Genomic DNA, 25,453 nt, shown 5'->3' with positions numbered 1-25,453 from the left:
GGATACCAACACTTACAATATTCCAGCACAAGTACATACATAAACATTTTACCCTTCAACTATAAGCTGGGGGGCAAGCTACCCTGCACACCCTCTGCTACTTAAATATATCAACTCCGAGATTGCACTTCACTACACTAAGTGCAATCTTGGCGTTGATATATGTAAGTAGCAGGGGGTATGGGGCACAGCCCCCCACATGGGGGTGCAGGGGGTGCTTGCCCCCCCCATTTATAACTTGGAGAAGAGCAATATGGTTTGTCTTTTATTTGTCGTCCAGTAAAAGAGTAAAAAAAAAAAAAAAAAGGAAGAAAATTACTTGGATGGGTGCACTTCAGTTACCACACACACATCAATATGTATATATTTATCTATATAGTCTAGCAAATAAAGTTACTAAGCTGCACTCATGGATAGCTCTCAATACCCCTCACATCCTCTCTCTATCTGAAACCTGGCTCAAGCCACAAATCTCAAATAGTGAAATACTCCCACCATGTTATAATATCTTCCGATCTGATAGACCTGTAAAAAAGGGGGTGGCATGGCCATCCTCTACTCAAACAACCTTAACCTTTCACCTTACCCTTCCCCAATTCCTGACTTCCTCCCAGCTGAAATCATTATCCGTAACTGCCGTCTGAACCCCCACAAAAAAACTTGCAATTGCCTCTATCTACCTTCCTCCTGGTAACAATCTGCCCATTCTTGAAAACATCCTATCCTGGTTCTCCCATAACATACCATATGAGACACTTATCCTTGATGATGTCAACATTGATTGATCCAAACTCGCAACTGACTCCCCCCAACTCAGTATCCACCTACACGGCTTCCACCAACTTATAACATCTCCCACTCGCTTCCATAAAAATACCAACTTATAACATCTCCCACTCGCTTCCATAAAAATTCCACTTCCAGCTCCATCATAGACTGGATCCTTACCAATTCCCCCCACCAATACCACAATCCCACTACCTTACCTGACTCCCTCAGTGATCATCTCCCTACCACCATCTTAAGACACTACTCCCATATTCCTAAAACCCCACCTTATCAAAGACTGTCGAAAACTATCGACTTTCAATTCATCCCAATTTAACTCCATTCTCCACAGCATAGATTGGTCCATCCTAAAACACCTCCTCCTAAACAATGCTGTAGCCACTTTTAATAGCATCTTCATGAGTACTCTAAACTCCTTAGCTCCCTCTAGGAAGATCAGAGTAAAATTAAATCATGCCCCTGGCTCTCCAAGGAGACTAGGTCTTATGAAACAAAGAGGTAGTGCTTGGAAAACCTGGACTAAAACTAAACAACCACCTCTTGTTCAAAAATACAGGCAACTGAGGAACCTTGCAAAAAACATACAACTAATGACAAAAAGTTATACTATAGCTCTGCTCAGCTTAATAACATATCCAATCCTTGAAAATTTTGGTCAAATCTCAACAACATCCTCTATCCTGGAAAGCCCTCTAACCCCTCCCCATACCCTAACTCTTCCTCTCAGGAAACAGCTAAAGTCCTGAATAAACACTCTCTCTTCCATCCAAAATCTGGTAACCTCAAAGCCAAACTCTACTTCGACACCCACCACTCCAAGTCCCACTAACACAACTTTGTTTTCATTTGAGCCAGTTCCCATTACTTACATCAAATTTCTACTACTCAAGCTAAAACCTTGCTCTCCTTCCACTGACACTCTATCTGCTACATTCCTCAAACTTGCTGCTGACTCAATTGCCTATCTTATAGCTATACTAATTAATCAATCTATTCTGGAGTCAACTGTCCCCACCCTTTGGAAATCTTTCTTTACTATCCCTCTTCATAAAGGAGGAAACTCCACTGACCCCTCAAACTACCCACCCATTGCCATTCTGTCCCCCCACTCCAAGATATTAGAAAAATGTATTCACTCACAGCTTCTCAATCACCTCCTCACACACCACTTAATTACCCCTACCCAACATGGATTTCATTGCAGAGGCCCTAGACAACAATAAACTAATTTCCTGTCTCTTCCTAGATCTCTCCAAAGCTTTCAATACTGTCTCTCATCCTCTACTACTATCCAAACTCGCAAATCTCCACCTATCCCCCTCCACACTTGCCTGGTTTAATAGTTACCTATCTGGCAGGGAACAATCTGTCAAATAGGTTCATAGGTTCATACTAGGCTATCTGCCCTAGGGCATTTATAAGCCTAGCCAGAGTGTGTGTGGCAAAGCAGTGATCAACTTTACACAGGTTAGTACCAGGCTAACTGCCCTTGTGAGTCATTTTAATCCTAGCCAATTATCCCCTGTGAGATTCAAACTCTGCACCGTGTATTTGGAAGGCAAACACCTTAACCATTAGGCCACCTTCACAGCTTCAAAATAGCTCTCATCCTCCTCACCTTTCCTTGTCATCTCCACTGGTGTTCCCCAAGGCTCCATCTTGGGACCCCTTTTGTTTAACATCTTCACCAATGATCTTTACAGCTCATGCAATAAATCCTCCCTTATTCAGTATGCCGATGACTATGCACTTATATCCATCTCAAATAACATTCCTGAACTACACTCCCTGACACAACAAGCCCTACTATACACTGAACAATGGCTCTCTCACAACCTACTGATCCTAAATCCCAAAAAGACCAAACTCCTACTTTTCCTTCCCCGTGCTCTTTCTCATCACAAAACCTCCTTTTTTATTGCATCTTCTAACAATGCAACTATCCAACCTGACACCCACACAAAACTCCTAGGGGTCATTATCGATGATGAACTAAAGTTCAATCTACACATACTCCAATATATAAAAAAAAAAAACAGAAACTAGGTCTGCTATATCGGAAGAAAAAATTCCTAACCTCTGAATGTAGACTTACCCTGGGCCAGGCACTCCTCCCCCCCCCCCCCGCCCTCTTATATGCCAACCCAGTTCTTACCAATATCCAGGCCTCCATTCTAAATAAACTCCAACAGATTTACCATAAAATAGCAAGATTCATTACTAACTCCCCATACAACTCACACCACTGCATTTCTTTAAACTCTCTTCAATGGCTTGAACTTCCCCAATTTTCTGCTATTGTATCAAGTTCATGTGTTACACTCTATTCTTTATAAAACCTCCTTCTGTCCATCTCTATCTTCCTTAGTCTCTATCTATATCCCATCCCAGACCCTCCGCACTTCTAACCAACAATTACTTGATGTCTACCACCCAAAAAGGTCAGTAGGCAACCTACTCTACAAACACTCCCTTGCCCAAGCTTGAGACAAACTTCCCCTTGACTTACGTTCAATCTCCCATACCTCACACTTTAAAAATGAAGTAAAAGCTTATTTTCTCAATTCCAGGACCTGCCCTTGCCATGACCACACCTAGTCTTCCTTCCCTTTATCTATCTTCAAAAGGTCCATACTCAGTACCTCATTACACCTCTCTGTCCAATGTGTCTACTATGCATTTGCATAATTTTATACAAACAAAACATTTTTTATTGTTGACCTATTGAACTATATCAATGTAAAATTATGTTACAAAGCTTCTTTTTAATGCAATTTTAACTTTATGTATTTAACCCAACATATGCGAATCAATTTGCTATAACTGCTATTAAATCAATATTGTTTAAAATTGTACTTGTTTAAAAATGCACTACTCATAGGTTCATAGGTTCATAGGTTCATACTAGGCTATCTGCCCGAGGGCATTTATAAGCCTAGCCCATTGTTTTGTGGCTTACGCCACCCCTTTAGTATGGGGAACTATACCCATTATTTTGCTGTGCCTCTGTCGAGCAGTGATACTGAGGTAATTCCTGGGGTATATCTGCGATCTCCCATCCATTGGTCAAGATTTCTCTTGAACAAGGCCAGCGAGGTGCTCTGCCTCACATGTACCGGGATTTTGTTCCACAGCATAGGGAGTCTTTGGGTGATGAATCTATCTCTCCAGCACGTCCTATTAATAGCCGTGTCGAGGTTTAAGTCTCCGCCCTTGTGGCTCTGATGGATCTAGATTTTTTGAGGTGAAGCATATTCATCAAATCTGGGTTTGACATGGCCTTGTATGTTAGGCAAAGGTCACCTCTGAGCAAGCGGTGGCGACTGAATAGAGCTGGAGTTCTTTCAGTCGGGCAGCATAGGACAGATTTTTGAGACCCTTTATCCTTTTGGTGAGGAACTTTTGTGGCCTCTCCAGCTGCTGCAAGTGTCGGGTCAGACACATTCGAATGGGGCATTGTACTCAATCATTGGTCTGATGAGTGATGAGTAAAGGGAGACTATGACCTCCTTGATCTAGATGAGAATCCCTTCATGATAAGGTGGGCAATGTAGAAGGACTTCCTAACTACTTTAGCTACATGGGTGTCGAATGACAGACTACTATCAACCTGGGTCCCCAGGTCCCTGTTAACTTTTCTGTGCTCAGTGGATTGCCACCTATTTGGTAGCTAGGGTAACCTTGTTTTTCCCGAAGGGTATGACTATGCATTTTTGGCATTTAACTTTAGGCCGTGGCTCTGGCACCAGTTATCCGTTTCTGTGAGACCCTTCTGAAGGATATCTGTGTCAGATGTGTTTTCTACTATGGCCCAGTTTGCAGTCATCTGCAAACTTTGTCAGCCATAACCCTCCTGTGTTTGCTTGTACTTGGAAAAGTAGATGCCAAACAAGAGTGGGCCCAGGACTGAGCCCTGTGGGACACCACTTGTGACAGGCTTTGAGTCTGACATGGCGCCAGCAACTCTGACCCTGAGGGTTCTGTCACTCAGCCAGTTTGCAACCCATCTTGTGATGTATGGGTTAACATTTAAGCTGATGAGTTTTTCAGTGATACCCGAGTGGGGTATTGTATCGAAGGCCTTAGCCAGATCGAGATAGGCTGTATGGACTGCCTTTCCCTCATCAATGGCTTTGGTGACTGTTTCGAAAAGTCAACCAAGTTTAAAAGGCATGATCTGCCTTTGACAAAGCCAAACTGGGTTGGATCCAAAGTCTGCAAATTCCCTATGTCTTTATTTATGAGGTCCATTATGATCCTCTCCATGGCTTTGCAGATAAGGCTTGTCAAGCTAATGGGCCGGTAATTTCCAGGGTCTGTGGAGGCACCGCCTTTGTGAAGTGGGACCACAGTTGCAGTGCGCCACTCCTGGGTGCGTATCCAGAGGTAAGACTTTGATTAAACAGCTGTCCTAGCTGTGGGTTTAATTCCTCATTGAGTTCGTGGAGCACACAGCCGGGGACACCATCGGGTCCCATGGATGCTGTGTTTTTGCTTTGGAGAGAGCAGTTCTCACTTGGGCTGGAGATGTTTGGGGGCTGCACTCATTTGGTATAGATATCTCTCCTTTTGGGGGAGGGGAGAAGTTTGCACTGAACCTGTCAGCCAGTATGTTGGCAATGTCTGTAGGATCAGTAATCTTCACATCATTTTGAACTAGTTCTGAGCATATCTGGGAGTTTCCTCCTAGGTTTCTAACATAGCTAAAGAAGGCCTTATGATTGTCTTTTGAGTCTTTAGCTATTTTTCTCTCGAAATTTGCTTTGGATGATTTTATGAGAGCTCTTAGTTTTTACTTATAGTGATCAAGGGTGTCTTACCTTTTAAGGATTTTGCTCTATCTTGTAGTAGCTTCCTCCTTTTGTTGTAGAGTTTGTTTATGGCTGGGGTCCACCAGACTGGACGCTTGCCTTTGGTACAAAGAGTCTTTGTTTTGCTTGGGATTGCCTTATCCATGCAGTCCTGCAGGTGCTGGTAGAAGGCGTTTGTAAGTGATTCAGCGGCTTGAGTATTGTTTTCCGCCGGCTCGGGGGCCTGAAAGGAGACCACACTAGTCTTTAGAAGTGTGTAGTCGACTTTTGAGAAGTTCTTTACTGTGGTCTTTTTTATTTCAGGTGGGGGTGGGATGAGGACCTCCAGCGAGATTAGTTTGTGATCTGATCTCACCAGTGAGGGGTATACTTCCGGTGTTGAACATTGTGCTCCCATGTTGCTCCATACTGGAGCTTTTCTCCTCGGGTCTCCACTGAAAATGGGTCACAAGCCCAGCTGGACTGGACAAACCCAGTTAACAAATGTCAATAGAAAAAAAAAAAAAAAAATATATATATATATATATATATATATATATATGCATGTATCTACATATGTATACATATGTCTGTTAGATATAGATATAGGGTATTGATACAGATATAAATAAATCCATTTATATATATATATATATATATATATATATATATATATATATAAATATATATATATATATATATAGAGAGAGAGAGAGAGAGAGACTTTTGTCTTTTTGTCTTTCCCTGTTGCTATGGAACTATGAAGACGGTGTATATAAATTCTAGGAATGTGTATTAAAAAGCACTTTATTTAGAAGTGTTTGATTTAGTTTTATGTTAATGACACATTTCACGATTAGGTGACTAAGGATTTCAAGTGCAAACATGATAGTTATGCTTTTATATTAGAACATAAACATCAACATGCACACGTGTGTGTGTCTGCATATATATAAATATATATATATATATATATATATATATATATATATATATATGGTCCCCTTGATATGGTCGACATTTCACAATGCCGACATTCATATGGCCGAGACTATATGATCGACATTTGAAATGTCGACCATGGGGAACCGGCATCTCCCTATTGTGCGGAATGGAAAGATTTCCACTTCCGCACTGTAGTGTGATATCGGAGTTGGTATATTTAAGTTCCAGGGCGTGTGGGGGGTGGAGCCCCCCTGCTAGCAGCGTTAAGGTAAGTTTGTTTTTGTTTTATATGTTATACTTGTATGGTCAACATTTCAAATGTCGATCATATGGTCTTAGCCATATGAATTTCGACATTGTGAAATGTTGACCATATCAAGTAGACCTATATATGTGTATATATATATATATATATATATATATATATATATATATATATATATACATATATATATATATATATATATATATATATATATATATATATATACAGTGATATATTGATATATATGGATGTATAGCCATTTATTGAAAGTTCAATATATTGAAAGATAACTGAAAGAACACAACTTGTCAATAAGCAGCTGATCAAAAATAAAACAAAAAAGGAAAGCCACTTTTTTGTAAGGGGCAAGAGGTTATATGAAATTTACCTTTGCATTTCCTAGGAGCCTTAGGAGTGAAAAGGGGAAGTTTTGTCTTTTTGGGGTTTAGTATTAAGTCTGGTTTTGCTATCCAGTTTTCTGTGGAGGAGAATAAATCTTGTCTCAGCTGTTGGAGAATAATGGGATTTTGTGTAGAGCAGATAAGGGCTGTATCACTGGTGGGCTGGACTAGTTTGGTGTGCTTTGAGGCAATGTGTAAATTATTGATAAATATATTGCACAGCAGTGATCTTAGTATGGAGCCTTAGGGAACACCTGCAGAGACTTGTAAAAAGGTTGAGATGCTATATGCTATATTGCCATTTAACAGCCTGGGATCTGTCAGACAGGTAGCTGGGGAGCCAGGATAGAGTATAGTAAGACAGATGAAGGGAAGCTAGTTAATGGAGTAGTTTTTTTAAGAGACAGTGTGAAAAAGCCTTAGGTCGATCCAAGAAAAGGATAGATACAATATTAAATTTATTGTTGGTATGATTAATTCTGATACTTAAGTCAGTCAGTGCAGTAGTGGTACTGTGGTTTGCTGTAAATCAATGATGAGTGGAGAAGAGAAGGTTATTTGTTAAAATGTGGTTGATGATTTAAGAATGGATTAAGTTTTTCTAAGATTTGTGATAAGGCTAAATGTATGACTGTGAGTCTATAGCTGGAAAGATTAGTTGTTATTCCCCCCTTTATGTAAGGAAAGGATACATTATTTCTTCCATAGGGAGGGGACAGAAGACTATTGGATGGATCTATTAATGAGTATTGAGACAGGGCAGGCAATGGCATCTGTTGTGATTTTCAGGCATTTGGCATGTAAGTTATCTGCACAAGTGTAGTACATTTTAGTTTTAATTAAGGCTGAACTGTAGACTGAGCATGTTGGGGAGAGTGTGGAGAACCTCCAGGCATATTTATAGAAGGTCCAGGGTTAGGGTGAATATAACCACAGAGTTGTATTTTTTAGGAGAAAGGGCATTTGGAAATAGTGGTTTATGTTTTAGTCTGCTTCTGGGATGAGTTTTTTTCATGATGGTGATGCACAATTGAATTAGGTACTAGGTGAACTAGGCAGTTGCCTGTGTAAAATGCCCATATAAGGGATGGCAGGACAGTAAATTAACTTGCTCAGACTCAAACCCTTTACCTTGGTTGCAGGAGACAAGAGCCTGAATCCTCACCATCATCTACCAAACTGCTCAAAGAATTATGAGTTTCAGTGTATTTTCAAGAAATTGTGAGTTTCAAGCGAAGAGACGTTTACTGTTGCTCGTACTACATTTATTTTCAATGTGCAACTGTTTTGTTTAGCAAATATCTGTCACTGTTTGTGGTATTGTAGCCTATCAGGTAATATACTTGCATTTGATGCAGAAAGCTGTCGGTTCTACTCCCTCAGCATGCAGAAGGATTGCTGATACCGTAGTGTACTTTAAGGAGGGATGAGGGTGCTGTCTTCCTGAGTGTGTCCTCTGTTGGATGAGATGCCTGGTAACTATGAACCTGTTATCATTTTGCCAGCCCTTCCGTACTGCGATATTTCCACCTTACCATTTTTTTAGGTAACAGGCGATTTATTCTTCAAGGGGTGGCAGGCACTGAATTTGTAGATGAAACATTGAAATGTAAAGTTGTTTGCAAGCAGCTACCTATTCAATAGTTAGAGATCTCTTTAATGTGGAATTATTCAGATGCCATTTAGTTCTGCATAGTGCACTTTTATGGCTGAAATGTTCTGAAGTTTTGCCATTATTGATTCATATGTTTTGTTTCATTGCTTACTGGAAAAATGCTCAAAACTACAAGTTTAAAATACACTCTAACAAGTGACATTATATTATACAAGGAATATAATTGAATACAGTCAAGAAGGTGAATCAAAAAACACAAGCATGTATGCGTTGACCTAATAACTTGTGCAAAGGGCCTGTACTTTGAAAGCAACCCAAAGGTAAACTTAATCTGCTGCTGGCCAGATATTCTTTTTTTTTTAAATGTGGGTTTCAAGAGCAGAGAAAATTACTGTTCATGCTAAGTCTGTTTTCATTGTCAGACTGTATTGTTTTGTTTAGAAAATATATATCACTGCTTTTGCTATAAAATTTGAAATAAAAGTTTTAAATTAAATCCAAATATCTGTAATCATTCTGAAAATAAAGAAGATAGTATGCATACCGACAGATGTGAACTGTGTTTATGCTAACTAAGGAGAAATAGCTGAGTAATGGAACACTAGATTGGCTGGACAGTGGCTCCCTGATCTGCCTAGGGCCCCATTTGACCAAGATCCAGCTCTGTGGGCATTTAAAGAAGTCTGCATAGAAGCTGTTATAGAGATTTGGTGATATGTAGGGGATGCTGGCAGGAATATTTTTAGGGGTTTCTAAAAATTCAGTGGGGGGAAGGTGGATATGGTATGAGTAGAAGTGTGTGAACATGGAAGTATCAAAAAAAGCAATAAATGTTGTATGAGTAGGTAACATGCTTTATGCGTAATGATATGGGTAGGATTGTTGCAGAGGTGAATGAGGACAGGGAGAGAGACCGAAGTTGATGGAATTAGTGCAGGAAAATGCAACTTGTGTAATTTAAATGATCAGATTTGTTGGAGGGACAAAGGTGTAATGGTGGGTGTATTTTGTAGAAAGATGGGTCAGTGACAGGAGCTAAAGCACTGAGGTAAGGAATATAGGAGAGGTAGGATCTGACAGCTGAGTAGGGAGTATGAAGTAACCTGTGATGTCTGGGGGACATAGGGGCAGTTAGTAAATATAAGGGAGGAAAAAAGTATATTGTATGTGTGATGGTTGCAACTTGTGGACCAGAAAGACTTGAAATTCAAAAAATTCAGTTTCAGTACTTTTTACATTTAGTTGAATCAGTTTTGGCTGGGATAAAGTATGAATGCATATATTTGCTTCTGTCATGTCTATATTATCTGACATTCTTTGTATTTATTATTGTTGCTTAATTTCTCTATTAAAATATCATGTTTGGAATTAGTGCTGCCTAATTAAAGAACATTTAATAAATACTGCAGTGCAGAACAGAAATAGATTTGTCTTGTTTTTCTGTATTAGTTGGTGAACTTCAAGCTCAGAGGAATGCCTCTATGTCTACTAATGTTATTTTGTCTATGACCTAAGAGTTCTCCAATAATTTGTTGTTGGCCTCCTGAAAATTAATTTTTCAGTATGATTTCTTCATGAAATGTGCACATTTACAGACATTTATACCTGATAACTTCAAACTAACTTTCCCTGAATATCTTTCTGCAGATTGCGAAGATTATGAAAGCACCATTTATGAAATTTGTAGCACACGCAGCTTCATTCACAGTTTTTCTTGGGCTGCTGGTTCTGAATGCTGCTGATAGGTTTGAAGGAACCAAACTTCGTCCAAATGAAACCACTATTGAGCCTAATGATCCTAAGCTGCTGTTCAGAAGGAAAATATCCATATTGTCTTGGATGGAAATGCTGATTATCTCCTGGGTAATAGGTAAAAGTTCATCATTAGTTCAAACTGAATGCAAATATTGTCGTAACAAATCTAATCAAATCTCATTTGATCTTTCTGAAAGATTAGACCGCATGACAAAATGATGAGCAGCATGGAATAATCAGGAAGAAACTAATATAACTAAGTTAACTTACAGCAGCAGACACATGATCTGACATCCTTCAACTGCAAAATGATCCTTTCTAAACAGCGTAATGTTTTATTGATACATAGTGTTTACACCACATTTTAAACAGATTATTAATATATGTACATAATATTCAGTGCTATTTTTCTGTAAACAAAATGTAAGTCTGTTTTACTGAGATATATTTAGCTATCATATTCCTTTTACTCTTATTTATTTATTTTCATTTTTCATTAAGGTTTTGGTTTCCCACTATTACTACTGTTGTGACAAGCAGTAATAAAAGTAAGCTATAAGTATGCAATCATTTTCATTTTATATGATTCTGGTTTAATGTATACTGTAGAACTTCTTGTTTCTTTGTCTTTGCTCAGTAATAACATATTTCATTTCATTTATTTATTTAGTAAGAGCTACCTCAGCAAATACATTTTTCAAGCACATCCAGGAAACATGAAACAATCAGTTTAGTGCAATACTATAAGTGCAAAGCCATATAGATAATAGCTAACAGAAATAAGCAAATTATAATTAGTTAATGAGCTCAAGCAATATTTAGTATAGACTTCAACAGAGTTTCTCAAAAATATGAATAGTAAAGGTGGAAGAGCAGCTGTTAGTATTTAGTAATATTAAAGGCTGAGTAAAGTCAGCATTATAGTTACTCTTCATATTATTATTTAAGGGAGTATCAGTGTCAGCATTATAGTTACTCTTCATATTATTATTTAAGAGAGTATCAATGTCAGCATTGTAGTTACTCTTCATATTATTATTTAAGGGAGTATCAATGTCAGCATTATAGTTACTCTTCATATTATTATTTAAGGGAGTATCAATGTCAGCATTATAGTTACTCTTCATATTATTCTTTAAGGGAGTATCAATGTCAGCATTGTAGTTACTCTTCATATTATTATTTAAGGGAGTATCAATGTCAGCATTATAGTTACTCTTCATATTATTATTTAAGGGAGTATCAGTGTCAGCATTATAGTTACTCTTCATATTATTATTTAAGGGAGTATCAATGTCAGCATTGTAGTTACTCTTCATATTATTATTTAAGGGCGTATCAGTGTCAGCATTATAGTTACTCTTCATATTATTATTTAAGGGAGTATCAATGTCAGCATTGTAGTTACTCTTCATATTATTATTTAAGGGTGTATCAGTGTCAGCATTATAGTTACTCTTCATATTATTATTTAAGGGAGTATCAATGTCAGCATTATAGTTACTCTTCATATTATTATTTAAGGGAGTGTCAGTGTCAGCATTATAGTTACTCTTCATATTATTATTTAAGGGAGTATCAATGTCAGCATTGTAGTTACTCTTCATATTATTATTTAAGGGAGTATCAATGTCAGCATTGTAGTTACTCTTCATATTATTATTTAAGGGAGTATCAATGTCTGCATTGTAGTTACTCTTCATATTATGATTTAAGGGCGTATCAATGTCTGCATTATACTTACTATTCATATTATTATTTAAGGGAGTATCAATGTCAGCATTGTAGTTACTCTTCATATTATTATTTAAGGGAGTATCAATGTCAGCATTATAGTTACTCTTCATATTATTATTTAAGAAGAGTGTCAAGGATGGAAAAGGGTAAACATTAAGTAGGTAACTTGACAACATTACAAGACAGCAGTGTGCCATAATTTGGCAGCACTGATTGAAAGAGTTCTGCTGGTGGTAGAGAATATGGATCGTGTTTTGGATGGTGATGGCTTTAATGAAGAAGAAAGTTAAGTCAGGAGAACAGATTAGAGATGGACAGTGGCCCATGTTAAGATGTTATAAACTAGAAACATGCAAGAAGAATTGCTATCCCTTAGGAAATGGTTATGTCACGCTGGAATGGACATTAAAATGTAATAATATACAGTAAAGCTGTGAATAAAAGCCTGCAAAACTCATTCAGAATGACTTTGCAGCTGCTGACTCCTGAAAAGTGAGGCTGTCATTAGAAATGGAAGAGCCTATTCTGTTGCAGAGTAACATACTCTTTTACACAGAGATGATCTTATTTCCACAAAGAGCATTAGTCTGTTAATCTGAGCTTTTTGATAAACAATTACTTTTTTTTATTCCTAATTGATTTCCTTAATAAGGATTAAAAAGAACAAGGCAAGCTCATTCCACAGGCAAATAAAGACAATTTTAGTTTCAAAAACTCCAGAGAAGAATTCTTTCAAACTTGGTACAGTCTTGCATGCATGCCAAGCACCATGGCCCTGGTTTTATCAGGTTTGTTATTGAGCGGATTACTTTTGCATTTCATTGATGAGGATAAGCATTAAGCATGGCAAGGTTATCCACATAAACAACAACATGGAGTTGTGAGGTATTGAGAGTAAGGAATTACTGAACACTCGGAAAAGGAGAAGAAGACTAAAGGACAAGAAGAGAAAATGAGTCTCCAAAACTCTCATTGACTGCTTGTGGAGGTAGAACGAGGTTTAGCTAACCTGTTAGTAGTGCAAACCATGTTCTGTAAGTTACAATAGTAGGAATATATCATAGTCCAAATGAGTGCTATTTGCCATTCAGTAATTTCATCATTTTCCTGATGTCATCCAAAACCTTACAGACATGGACAGTGGATTCAGACTGCTGGTAGGGTACTTTAACTTCAGGTCATGCTACTCATCAGAGAACAGACAGTAGGACAAAGGTGCTCCCTGATCTCTTTAGTGGCTGCAACTTCTGTGATCTAAGGAGCAAATATATTAATCCCTAGTTATTGCTAGATACAGTGGAACTTCTCTTAAGGATGGTCAAGATAGTGTCTATCTTCTGCAGACCTGGGAATGTGGCTGTCTTTAGGATTATACTATAGATGCACTAAAAATGTATAGAAAGAAAAGTATGAAATGCCTGAAAGAATTGTACCGAACAGTTATTCGTCTCCAGCTGGATCATGATGGCAATGTGGACAGAGAAGTATGTAAACCAAAAAGCACTAAACAAATGACAAACCAGATAAACCAAACGAATGAGCTATAGAAAGCACAAGTCCAAGGCTGACAATAAAAAATGTAAATTTAATTAAGTAAGCACACGCTTTCGGAGAACTCAATGGCGCTCCTTCCTCAGACAAAAAAGTTTTACATCTCTGAATAACAACCACATTTTTATACAATCAATTATGCTAATTAAGTGTGTTCAAACTAACAAATCACATAGACCCATAAGGGGGTGTGTTCCTATTACTAGCACCAGCAAACAAAGTACTTTCATCCTAAAAGGTGCAAGTATAACAAACTAAAATCCTACTGCACCATAATTGAAAACCAACACAAAAAAGATTATTATAATCTTAAATAATCGTCGATCCAATTAACTTCTCATTAAACCTATAAGCTTAAAACCATAAAAACGATAAAAACGATGAAAACATATGTTCAACCTACCCATATTATCCTTTTAAAGACAAATTCTTTAAGATACAACTGATAGACACATGGTCATTCAGACCTGGGTACACATAGGCGGCTGTGCGAATCTGCCAGAAAAGTTCACAGATTTCCAAAAGATTTTGCCAAGGACCACCTCTAAAGTCACAATCAACTTTATTCACAACTGTAAACTTGAAAAAATGATCAGGGCAATAACCAATATGTCTAGCAAGGGCGTTGTTATGATCGCCTGTAGCTATGGCATATATGTGCTCATAGATGCACTGCTTGATTTTCCTTTCAGTTTTACTGATATAAAATGCATTGCATCTTTGACAACTAGCCGCATAAATAACGTCCCTGGTCTCACAATTAAATTTGCCACTAATTTTATAGACCTGGTCTCTCAGCCTAATCTTAGCATTTTTATAGACCTGGTCTCTCAGCCTAATCTTAGCATCTATGCACACATGTTTACACTTCAATAATGCCTCTTATCCTAGAGTAAGCTTGATTCACTTCGTTGAAGAGCGGTCGTAAAAGGGCAGATGGTTAGGGCCGCTAGGATGGTTTCAGATCACGAAGATTTTTTAGCTGAATGTGAGCGTTTAACTGGCATGTTTATTAATAGAGGGTATCCTTCAGGCCTTGTTCTTGACATAAAATCAGAAGTCACCAATAAAAGGAGTTTAGGTTTTTATAAACCAATTTTGTCTATGGTTAGACATGCCTCACATGGTGACAACATAGAGAACAGTGTTTCACTTAAGAACCAAACAGCCCCTTTTGCTACTAGATTTTTGTGTACCTTTAGTTTAGACCATTTGGCTATTTCCAAAGTGCTAAATAAGAATTAATCCTTGCTTATTGAAGACCCTTATTTACTTAATAAGTTTGGTGACAGCCCTAAAGTTACCTTTAGGAGAGGGCAAAATTTGAAATCATTGTTAGAGGTTAAACCAAAAGTTATGAGAGTTCACAAGGTAGGCATGACAAAGTGTGGGTCATGCAAGCAGTGTAAACATGTGTGCATAGATGCTAAGATTAGGCTGAGAGACCAGGTTTATAAAATTAGTGGCAAATTTAATTGTGAGACCAGGGGCGTTGTTTATGCGGCTAGCTGTCAAAGATGCAACGCATTTTATATCGGTAAAACTGAAAGGAAAATCAAGCAGCGCATCTATGAGCACATATATGCCATAGCTACAGGCAATCATAACAATGCCCTTGCTAGACATATTGGTTATTGCCCTGATCATTTTTTCAAGTTTACAGTTGTGAATAAAGTTGATTGTGACTTTAGAGGTGGTCCTTGGCAAAATCTTTTGGAAATCTGTGAACTTATCTGGCAGATTCGCACAGCCACCTATGTGTACCCAGGTCTGAATGACCATGTGTCTATCAGTTGTATCTTAAAGAATTTGTCTTTAAAAAGATAATATGGGTAGGTTGAACATATGTTTTCATCGTTTTTATGGTTTTAAGCTTATAGGTTTAATGAGAAGTTAATTGGATCGACGATTATTTAAGATTATAATAATCTTTTTTGTGTTGGTTTTTAATTATGGTGCAGTAGGATTTTAGTTTGTTATACTTGCACCTTTTACAACGAAAGTACTTTGTTTGCTGGTGCTAGTAATAGGAACACACCCCCTTATGGGTCTATGTGATTTGTTAGTTTGAACACACTTAATTAGCATAATTGATTGTATAAAAATGTGGTTGTTATTCAGAGATGTAAAACTTTTTTGTCTGAGGAAGGAACGCCATTGAGTTCTCCGAAAGCGTGTGCTTACTTCATTAAATTTACATTTTTTATTGTCAGCCTTGGACTTATGCTTTCTACAGCTCATTCGTTTGGTTTACCTGGACAGAAAAGTATATAGGATCACACAGACAGATTCTGTGTGAAGGAGAAATAATAGAATGTGAAAAAGTAATAAGCAGAGACCACAAACCTAGTTTATTAAGAGGTAAGATATACATGCAGTGTGATGGTTGTAACACAAAAGCTAAACATACACAAGGATATGAAAGTGCATTAGAGTGAAAAGGAGACTTATAATTGAAATTTCCCAGCAGGCTAAGATAGTGACAGAAAATGACTGTCGAGACAAATAAACCATAGACAAAAGACATTTTAGATACACTAAATTAAAAGGGAACTTTAAGGTAAGAGATGATTACTAGACAAAGGTGCGTGGATGGGAGATTATGAAAGATCATGTGATCAAGAACAATGTGATAGTGGGAACAAATTGATCAAGTTAGGGATGAATAATCATTTTAAAATATTTGAGAAAGAAAATACAGTTAATCAAGAAGGTGCTACCTGCCAACTGCTTAAAATATTTGGAATATACCATACTTGAAGAAATGAGGATGTAAAGGTCTTAACCTTGGCAACAGGTCTATTTGGCAAAAGTAGAGTCTAGGTAGTACCCATGAAAGTACACTTCTGTTAGCTTTCATTGCACCACAAGAAAGATCATGAGAAAACTCAACAAGCAGCTAATCAGGTCTTGTGTTACAGTATTTGATTGTGCTGCAGAGGGTTGGGAGAATGATTCCTATTAAAGCAGGCTGAGTTTTGCATGGCAACTCAGTGATTAAGGTTTCTGTCCAACAGTTACAGGGTCTCAGATTCAATCTGACCTTTAATCACTAAATACATGGAGGCTGTCTGTTGTTGTATCTGTATATTGTGGCTATTCACAAGTTTACTTTTGATATGACTGGCATGTTGCTCTTTATAAAAGGAGGTAATGTCTAAGGGAGTAGTGGTAAGACAGAATTGGCATGAGGGTCCACTAGCCTTGCATTTTCTATGAGTATGTGATTCTATGATAAGGCAAGCTAATGTCAGTATTTCATTCAGATTGCTTAACAGATTATTAATATCACAGAAGAGGAAAGAAATATGCTGGTTAAGCTTTATGACAGGTCACCATTGCTGAGAATAAAATCTGGTAGTTTTGGTATATCTCACCCTCTGTAAGGCATGATGTCAGAAACCTGGTGAAAAATATAAATTGCATGGAGTGTGACTAAAACTAATAATGCTGTTAAGGAGCTAACAGAAGCTGAAAAGTATTTGTTGTTAGCAGCATCAAACAGCAAACCAGTAACTGAGGACACACCACAGTTTAGTGTAAGATATTGTTATTTTTGTGATATTTATGTCAGATGTCACATTTTGGCTGAGCAATTCAATGCAGTAAGGTGCTGGTACAGTGATTGGACAAATAGTGGCATAGCTTGAAGGATTTATCCCCCTATTATGTAAAGAAGAGTTCAAAGGGGGCAAACACGTGGCAGCTGTGTTCCATGCAGAAGCTTGCAAAGGTATGCATATTGGAGAGAACATCAAAGGATAGTTTATCTTTTAAGAAGACAATCATCTTTGTCTATAAATGGAAAAAAAAAATCTCATGATTCTGCAGCTTGTCAAAGAATGTATAATGTTATTCAGTGTCAGAAATAAGTGGAAAAAGCCAAAGGAATGTTAGTGTAAAACGTAATGTGAATCGGCATCAGAAAAACAGATGACATCCATTTATTACATTGGAACCTATTGATACTTCACCTTATTCAGTTCTGGGTATCATCAAAACAAGATCATCATGATAAGAATATGTGGTAGTAATTGTCACAATAATAAATTACATGAAAATCAAAAAATGCTTGGAGCGTGGACAAGAGAAATGCAAAAGGCACACAATGCTGATAAACTATGTTACTTTGTGAAAGAGGGTAGGTAGCTCAGGAGTAAAAAAGAAGGTCAATAGGTAAGACAAGAACATAGTTGACAACTGGAGTTGAATAGGTGCATGGCAACACTTCAGAAATATTAAATAAAGTCAGCCAGGCACGGCGTAAACATTGCAAAATTTTGTTTTGTTGTTGTTTTCGTTGTTGGACAGCATAGCTTAATGTTAGCTAGAATATATGGTAAAAATAATTGGGAGGAGTCATATTGGACTAAAGCTCTGCTACTATAAGAATGTCTAGGAGCATGTTGTTGTTGTGTCTTTTGGCTTTTCCCGGTTAGGGGTTGCCACAGCAGAACTCCGGTCTGCTAATGATTGGCAGTAGATTTTTACATGTCGAGTTGTCAGCCCTGACACACAACCTTCAACAAAGGTATGCCCATTCACGCATGTCTCCACACAGAAGATGCTCTAGCTGAGAATCGAACAGGACAACGTCTTACTGTGAGGCAACAATGCTACCGCAGCACCAAAAGGCATATTAGTAATATGTCTTAAGGTCACCAAAATAACATCAGTGCACAACAAAATCCAAACTTGTCATATTATTAGCAGGGTGCATTTTAGCTGCTGAAGTTTGAAAGGTGAGGGAGTAATCTACTATTTCTGGGATGAGCAATCTTGGATTTAATATATTTGTAGTAGTAGGGTATGAAGGCAGAAAAGAATATGTCTTAGAGAAAACATTTATTTTTTTTTTCATTATGAACTATTAAAGGTTATGATGTTAGTCCCCAGGTGCATAGGCAAGAGTCCACATATTTGTATGTCTATATAGATTCATAGATTCACAGGTGTTTAGTAGGTTAACACCCACTGGGGCCTTTTTAAGCCTAGCCATACATCCCAAATATATGACATGTTCTGATACCCTTGGGACCCTTGGTTAGTGTAAGTAGGGACTTGGGAGATAAAACATTTACAAGCAGAGGCCTAGGAGATGAATCATTTACAGGCTGCCTGTGTCCATTAGAGACATAAGTGCCAAACCAGGGAAGAATTTGCTGTTCCCTATCCAATTCTCCAAGTTACACTTGAATTGGGCTACAGAGGAACTCTGCTTCACATGGATGGAGAGCTTGTTCCAGAGAAGGAGTAGTCTCTAGGATACATACCTGTCTCTCCAGCAGATCCTATTTATATCATTGCAAGGTTTAAGTCATTAAAATGAGTAATTCTGGTGCTTTCTGTTTAGCGGATATGCATGAGATCCATCAGAGTGCTGTCTGATGATGCTTTGTATCCCAGGCATAAATCCCCCCTAACAGTCTGTAGGAAACAGAATGCTGAGATAGGGCTTTGAGACCTACAAAAGGGCTCCCAATTTAAAGAATAGTTTGGAAAACAACATAGGCAGTAAGGGATACAACAAGGGTATGAGAAAATGTGGCAGCTGTGTGCAATGTAAACATATTTTAGAACAACTAGTTGTTTACTTGAAAGATGCAGCTAAGACTACTATATACCCTAGATATGGAAACTGCACTAGTAAAGGAATAGTATGTGCCCAGCTCTTTATGTCAGGAAGACCGAGAGGTGTCTTAAAAAGCCAATTTATGAACATGGGTATGAAATAGGAGTATAAAACATTAACACTACTTTATATAGACACTCCATTATATGTTCTAACTACAAAGTGCTTTTGTTTTGTATATTAGAGAATCTGACACCTAACCCAAGGGGGGGGGGCATGAAAAGATCATCTAGAAATAAGGGAGTTGTGGTGGCAAGTAAAGTTGGATGCCACACACTACCTGGAGATTAATGACAACTACATGGGATAAATTTAGAGCTGAATTTGTTTCGGTATAGGTAGCGCCATTAACAATATGCTCTGCACACAATTGTGTATGGCCTTCGAGGCTGCATACATAGCTACAAAATGCCATCTGTTTGCCCTTGTTTCTTTTGAGGCCAAATTTACCTCAAATTTGTATTTGGTAGACTTTGTCCTTTGAGTTGCTTGTTTAGTTTGGTAAAAATGCCTTAGTCCTGTTGGGTGCTACACCTCCTAATTTTTGCCATTATTTCTTCTTTCTGTAATACAGCCTATTAACATTGTAATTCCACCAGGGTGGCTTGTTTTTTGAATTAGTTTTGTACTTATTTCTGCTGGGTACAGCTGACTTTATGCAGCTACTAACATGGCTGTATAGGGTTTCTGTAAAGAATTCCATGTAGGCAGACATGTTCTCAGGGTTAATGGGGCTTGAAAATTTGACAGGTTATCACTTAATAATAGGAAGCTAGCCTGAGTAGTTCCTGAATATTCAAGTGTTATCTGGGGTTCCAAGTTGTATATTTACTTCAAAGGAGACCATTTTGTGGTCTGACCTTACCAGAGAGGACATTACAGTAGAGGATAATCAGCACTCTCACATATTAGTGAGGACCAGATCCAGTATGCCTGTGTCCCTGGTTGGTGTATTGACAATCTGGGCTCAGGGAATGTATGTTTACAAAATCCAGAAATATTTGTGCCTGCAAGTTTGGTGTTGTATATGGTTCCTAGTTAATATTTGGGTAATTAAAGTCACCCATTAATATGTTATTGGGTTTGATGGTGAGTGTTTCCAGTAAGCGTAAATACATGTTATGCGTTTCCTGGGTCATAGAATGGTCCTATAACTTGCTAGGAAGAGCTATGGAATTTTGTCTATGGTGATTTGAATGTACAGAAGCTTAAGTGTATCATCCTGTTTGACCAGCCTTGTGGTATATTTCTTTTGATGTAAATTGATACTCCTCCACCTTTAGTCCCTGCCTATGTCTAAATGAGTGGAAGGCATTCTAGCCTTGCATTGCCATGGTGCTCTGCACAGCTTGAAGACCATGTCTCCCTGACTGCACAGCTCAATGCCAGCATTCTCTAAGATAAGAAGAGCTTGTAGGGAATGGAGTTTTTTGTTTGGACTCCTAGCATTGATCAGTAACACCTTTAGAATTTCTTGCTTTGATTTGCTATGTCAGAAGGGTTGTTAGAAAAGGCACTATGGGGAATGACAATGATTTAACTGATATTTGAAACCAAGATGGGAGAGGTGCAGACCATTCCTTGCAAAGCAATATGGTCTGTTGACCATCTTCTTCCATTCTGATAAATATTGCACCCCCTTATAATGAAACCATAAACTAAGCCATTTACTAAAGTCAGTTATCTTCTGTTCATTGTATGGCTTCATCTTTGGAGAAGGTAAAATGCTGCTCAATTCTAGGCTAATACCAGCCTAGGAAACATATTGCAAGAGATCCATGATGTCTCTCTCTTCATATAGGCAAGAGGTATTTCTTAACTCATTTACACCCGCATGGACTATGACTGAGTCATACTGGTACTTGTTGTCCAATGACCTGAGTGCTTTCATAATATAGTGGATCCTGGCCACTGATAAGCAAATGACTGTGACTTTTTCCTTACTTAGTCTAGTGAGAATTAATGCATCTCAGAAAGGAGTCTCCAATGACCAGAATGTCAGGTTGTATGGTGCCTTGGCATATGGGCTCAGAAGAAGAGGCTCCATGGGAGGGTGGCCTAATGGTTAAGGTGTTTGCCTTACAAACACAAGGTGCAGGGTTTGAGTCTAACAAGGGATAATTGCATAGGCTTAAAATGGCTCGCAAGGGCAGTTAGCCTAGTGCTTATCTATGAACCTATGAGATGTGGCTGGATGTGTTGATGTTACTATTGTTTGAAAAGAGTGCATTTGAGGCTGTTGTGGGCATTTGTTATATGCATTTCATCTAGGATGGCTTTGGGATTTAGGAAAGTTTAATTTAAGTGCCTCAACATATGTGAGCCTATATGTCTACTTCATGCTGTGTGTGTGATGGGTGAAGTGAACATACTACTGACAATCTGACTGGCATTAGGAGTGCTTTTATGTGAGAGCTTTGCCTTCAGTGGCATTGTATAAATACATCTTTCACAAACCTTTTCAATATATTGAGAAGTAGCTGGCTGTTAGTAAACATGAGGTAATTTCTACATTGCTTCAGGATGCCCCTATCCACCAAGCTGGTAATGGAGATAGTGAGAAAGTTCATATCTATGGCAATGGGACATTTATTGATTAGATGGTTAAAGTCAGAATATAAAGTAAGTCGGGACTATCTGGTTAGCAGCTTTGGGGGCAGTGTTTGTCACTGTGCAAAGTATAACCTGATATGTGCAACCCCGTGTGCAACTAATTTGTTGAAATCTCAATAATGCTTTTACAGGAAACATGTCAACTCAAGGTGCCTGCATCTGTACAGGGCGCTGCCAAACACTTGAGGGGAAACTGTTATAGCTGACACTGATGATTTATATATGAAGCATTTAGGGAGGTATTATGAAGTTAGGTTAGATAGTAGCCAATCAAGCAGCACTTACTGAAAAGAAAGAATTAGATTTGTCAAGAATGATGAATAGTGGGGAATCACCCAAATGGCTACTACATGTCTACTGCTAGTGCTGGTATCACCACAGCTTCATGCTTCAGGGAGTGCCCCTTTGCTTTTTCTCTCACCAGAAGCAAAGCAGAAGTACTAATCCCAAGATAGGCCATAGGTTCTTTGGTGATCAACAGTCTTGTCCACATGATGCAGGGATCTGCAGGATTGTTGTAGCCTTTTCCTGACAGATGCCTTGAATGACAATCAGACCAATCTGGAAGGTTCCACACAGACACTCACTACCCAATCATTGACAGTCAGGAATCAATGCTCTCTGCTCCTTCTCTTGCCAGGAGCAAAATAGTAGCACAAATTCCAAGCTGACATCTATGAAGCAATTTTTTAGTGGTCCTCAAAAAATACTCCTGAAAACTGAACATCTATTACAAAAATACCTGCTGTAAGGAGATTGTCATTTGGATTACTATAAACAGTATCATATGCTGAGATTATAGTGGTGTTGTGCTAAAACCATTTTTGAAGCCATGCTGTGTAACACATATAAGACCATAGTTATTAAAGTGTTTAAAGTATATTTGGTCATGTTTGGAAGCGTATTTGTTTAACAGTTAATTTATTTTCCATTTGTACCCCTCATAATAACAGTTACAATTGATTTTGCAAAATGTAAATATACGGTGCTGTTGGACTTTTTATTTCACTATTTACTAAGATTTTCTCTAACCACACACACTCTCTATGATGTAATGATAGGGATTGAATAAAGATTTATATACAGATGCAAGATATCATGGGTAATTAAAATAATTTAATTCTTTAGAGGAGCAGCATCTTTACAACATTGTGGGTTCACTACTGCATTATCATGTGTTCATTTTCAATGTGAGGTATTCCATCTGCAAGAACTATTTCAGAACTTTCCTTTCTAGATAGAAATAAAATAATTCTGATACATTTAATAAGGAAATGCAATACGTTATCCATTAGTCTAGGTAGTGAGGCACTATGGGTTCAGTCTGTTATTATATTGTGGCAGAGATTTTCAGCTCAGAAAATTTTTAAGGGGGGGATTATCCTTATCAACAAAAAACTACACACCTTTAGCATCAAAACTGTATAATTTGTAACTGTATATGATATATATATATATATATATATATATATATATATATATATATAGATATATATCCAGCTCCAAAGTTTTGTTAATTAACACAAGCTTTAAAACCTGACCAATACTCTTTAAACAGCTGTTTACAAAGAACTTTTCTTAATTTTTTTTTTTTGCAAGATGGCAAAGAATGGAGATAGATCAATAGTCTTTATGGGTTTTGGGCTGGGGTAAATTAAAAAGAGGTATAATGATGGTATGTTTTGTGGCTGGTATAACAATTCTTGTGGTAAGTGAATGGTTATGAATATATGTTAGGCGGTGACTGTTTTGTGTGCTGACTTCCTAAAGATGTTAAATGGAGTGCAGTGAAGACAGAGGCGGAAGGCATCACGTTCTTTAATAATCTTTTAGTTTCTTTCTCAGAAGCTCTGATAGTAGATACAAATCTTTAACAGAATATTTTAATTCCACAGATAAATGTGGACAAACTGAGATTTGGATCATAAACAGAAAGTGTCGGTAGGAACAGAAGAAACTCCATTTTAAAATGTCTTTCACTGAAGGAAAAAATGCTTTATCTGAAAATAAGTGGCACTACACACAACATCACTTTTCAGCAATATACTATGTGCATAATCTAAATCCATAATAGCTACTTTTTTTGAAACTGCCTGATAATAAAACTTCTGCTTTTATGAAGACTACACAGTAAATGTATACTAACATAAATAATATAACAATAAAAATAAAATAAACAATAAGATATCCCAGGACAATTTTTGATAGAAGGATATTCATTTCCCCTGCTTTTAAACTGGCTTGAACAAGTGCATTTTTTACTTTAATGCAGAAAAAATCAAAATCAAATTGAAAGCCTTCTTCTGAAAATTTTCATTATGAATTATGGCCAATGCCTATGCATTTTATAATCCTTCTTAACAAAACAGAATCCCATATTATGAAATTTTTGAGAGAAAATGATTATGCCTGAATTCAAATATGATCTCTGTATGTAATGAGATGCATAAAGGTGTTCTTGTCCACTGCAAAGACAGAAATGAGATTCAGAAACAGAGCTGTACACTTTTCAGTATGCAGCCAGTGTTCAGCATTATAAAATGAAGCGTGCATTGCATTGCTTGGTTAAGCCCTGCATGTCAAAAGACAGAGGTGACATCATGTACGGTACTTGTTATGCACAGCAGGGATGTAGAGGTACTAAGTTCCAAAGGTGCACAACAAGACAGGTTGTGAACTTAAATATGATGAAGTTCTAGAAGCTCTTGGAGAAAAAAAAATGCTTTAATTACAGGGGACAAGTTGCTGCAGGCCATGAGTGAGTCCATAGTATAAAGAGCATGGCATTGACGTAAGAAAGTGAGAGTACATTTATGGTTAGAATGCACAGAAGAATAATATGTTATACCCCTTGTCATTCACTAAAGTAAATAAAGCACCTATAGGCATGAGAAAACATTTTTTGTTAAACAGGTAATCCTACTAGATCTAAATGTCTCTCACTGTAAACGTAAGCGATTTCACGGAGTAACTGAGCTGGCAAATGAAGGAAGGGGCAGAATCAAACCTTGTACTACAGGAAGAAGTCCATTAGCAACTGATTCCAAGTTTACAGAGTACGATGTTCTATCACAGGTAAAGTTATGTAGGTCTACATGATGATAATTCCATGGTAAAGAAGTTTTCCTAAGCTCTCAGTCTGCTTGGTGAGTGTAGGACTTTCTCAGTATCCTCTGAGCTACTAAGATGAATGTTTGAGGAAGAACAACGCAAGTTTATTTTTATAGCATTCAATTTATAAATATGTTCTGGCAAACCCAGAGATAATATTGTGAACTATCTAGATCAAACAAACATGCATGTAAGGTGTTCAATAAGCATGTTTAGAAGGCATCACTCTGCTTTATATACTGTTGTAAT

At 37.6% G+C, this 25,453-nt stretch overlaps 1 protein-coding gene across 1 annotated transcript in view; it reads left to right on the top strand.

Annotated features, from left to right (window-relative positions):
- Positions 1–25,453, top strand: part of TRPC6 (transient receptor potential cation channel subfamily C member 6) — a 1,017,840-nt gene that overhangs the window by 606,976 nt on the left and 385,411 nt on the right. Inside the window, exon 5 of the mRNA XM_044072711.1 lies at positions 10,453–10,675. Coding sequence (XP_043928646.1) covers positions 10,453–10,675 — 223 coding nt within the window. The remainder of the gene's footprint in view (positions 1–10,452; positions 10,676–25,453) is intronic.

The sequence above is a fragment of the Protopterus annectens genome, chromosome 5.part0 (assembly GCF_019279795.1).
Source record: "Protopterus annectens isolate FY-2018-M chromosome 5.part0, PAN1.0, whole genome shotgun sequence".
Lineage (NCBI taxonomy): Eukaryota > Metazoa > Chordata > Ceratodontiformes > Protopteridae > Protopterus > Protopterus annectens.
The sequence above is the reverse complement of the archived record's forward strand: the minus strand, read 5'-3'. Positions and strand labels throughout refer to the sequence as shown.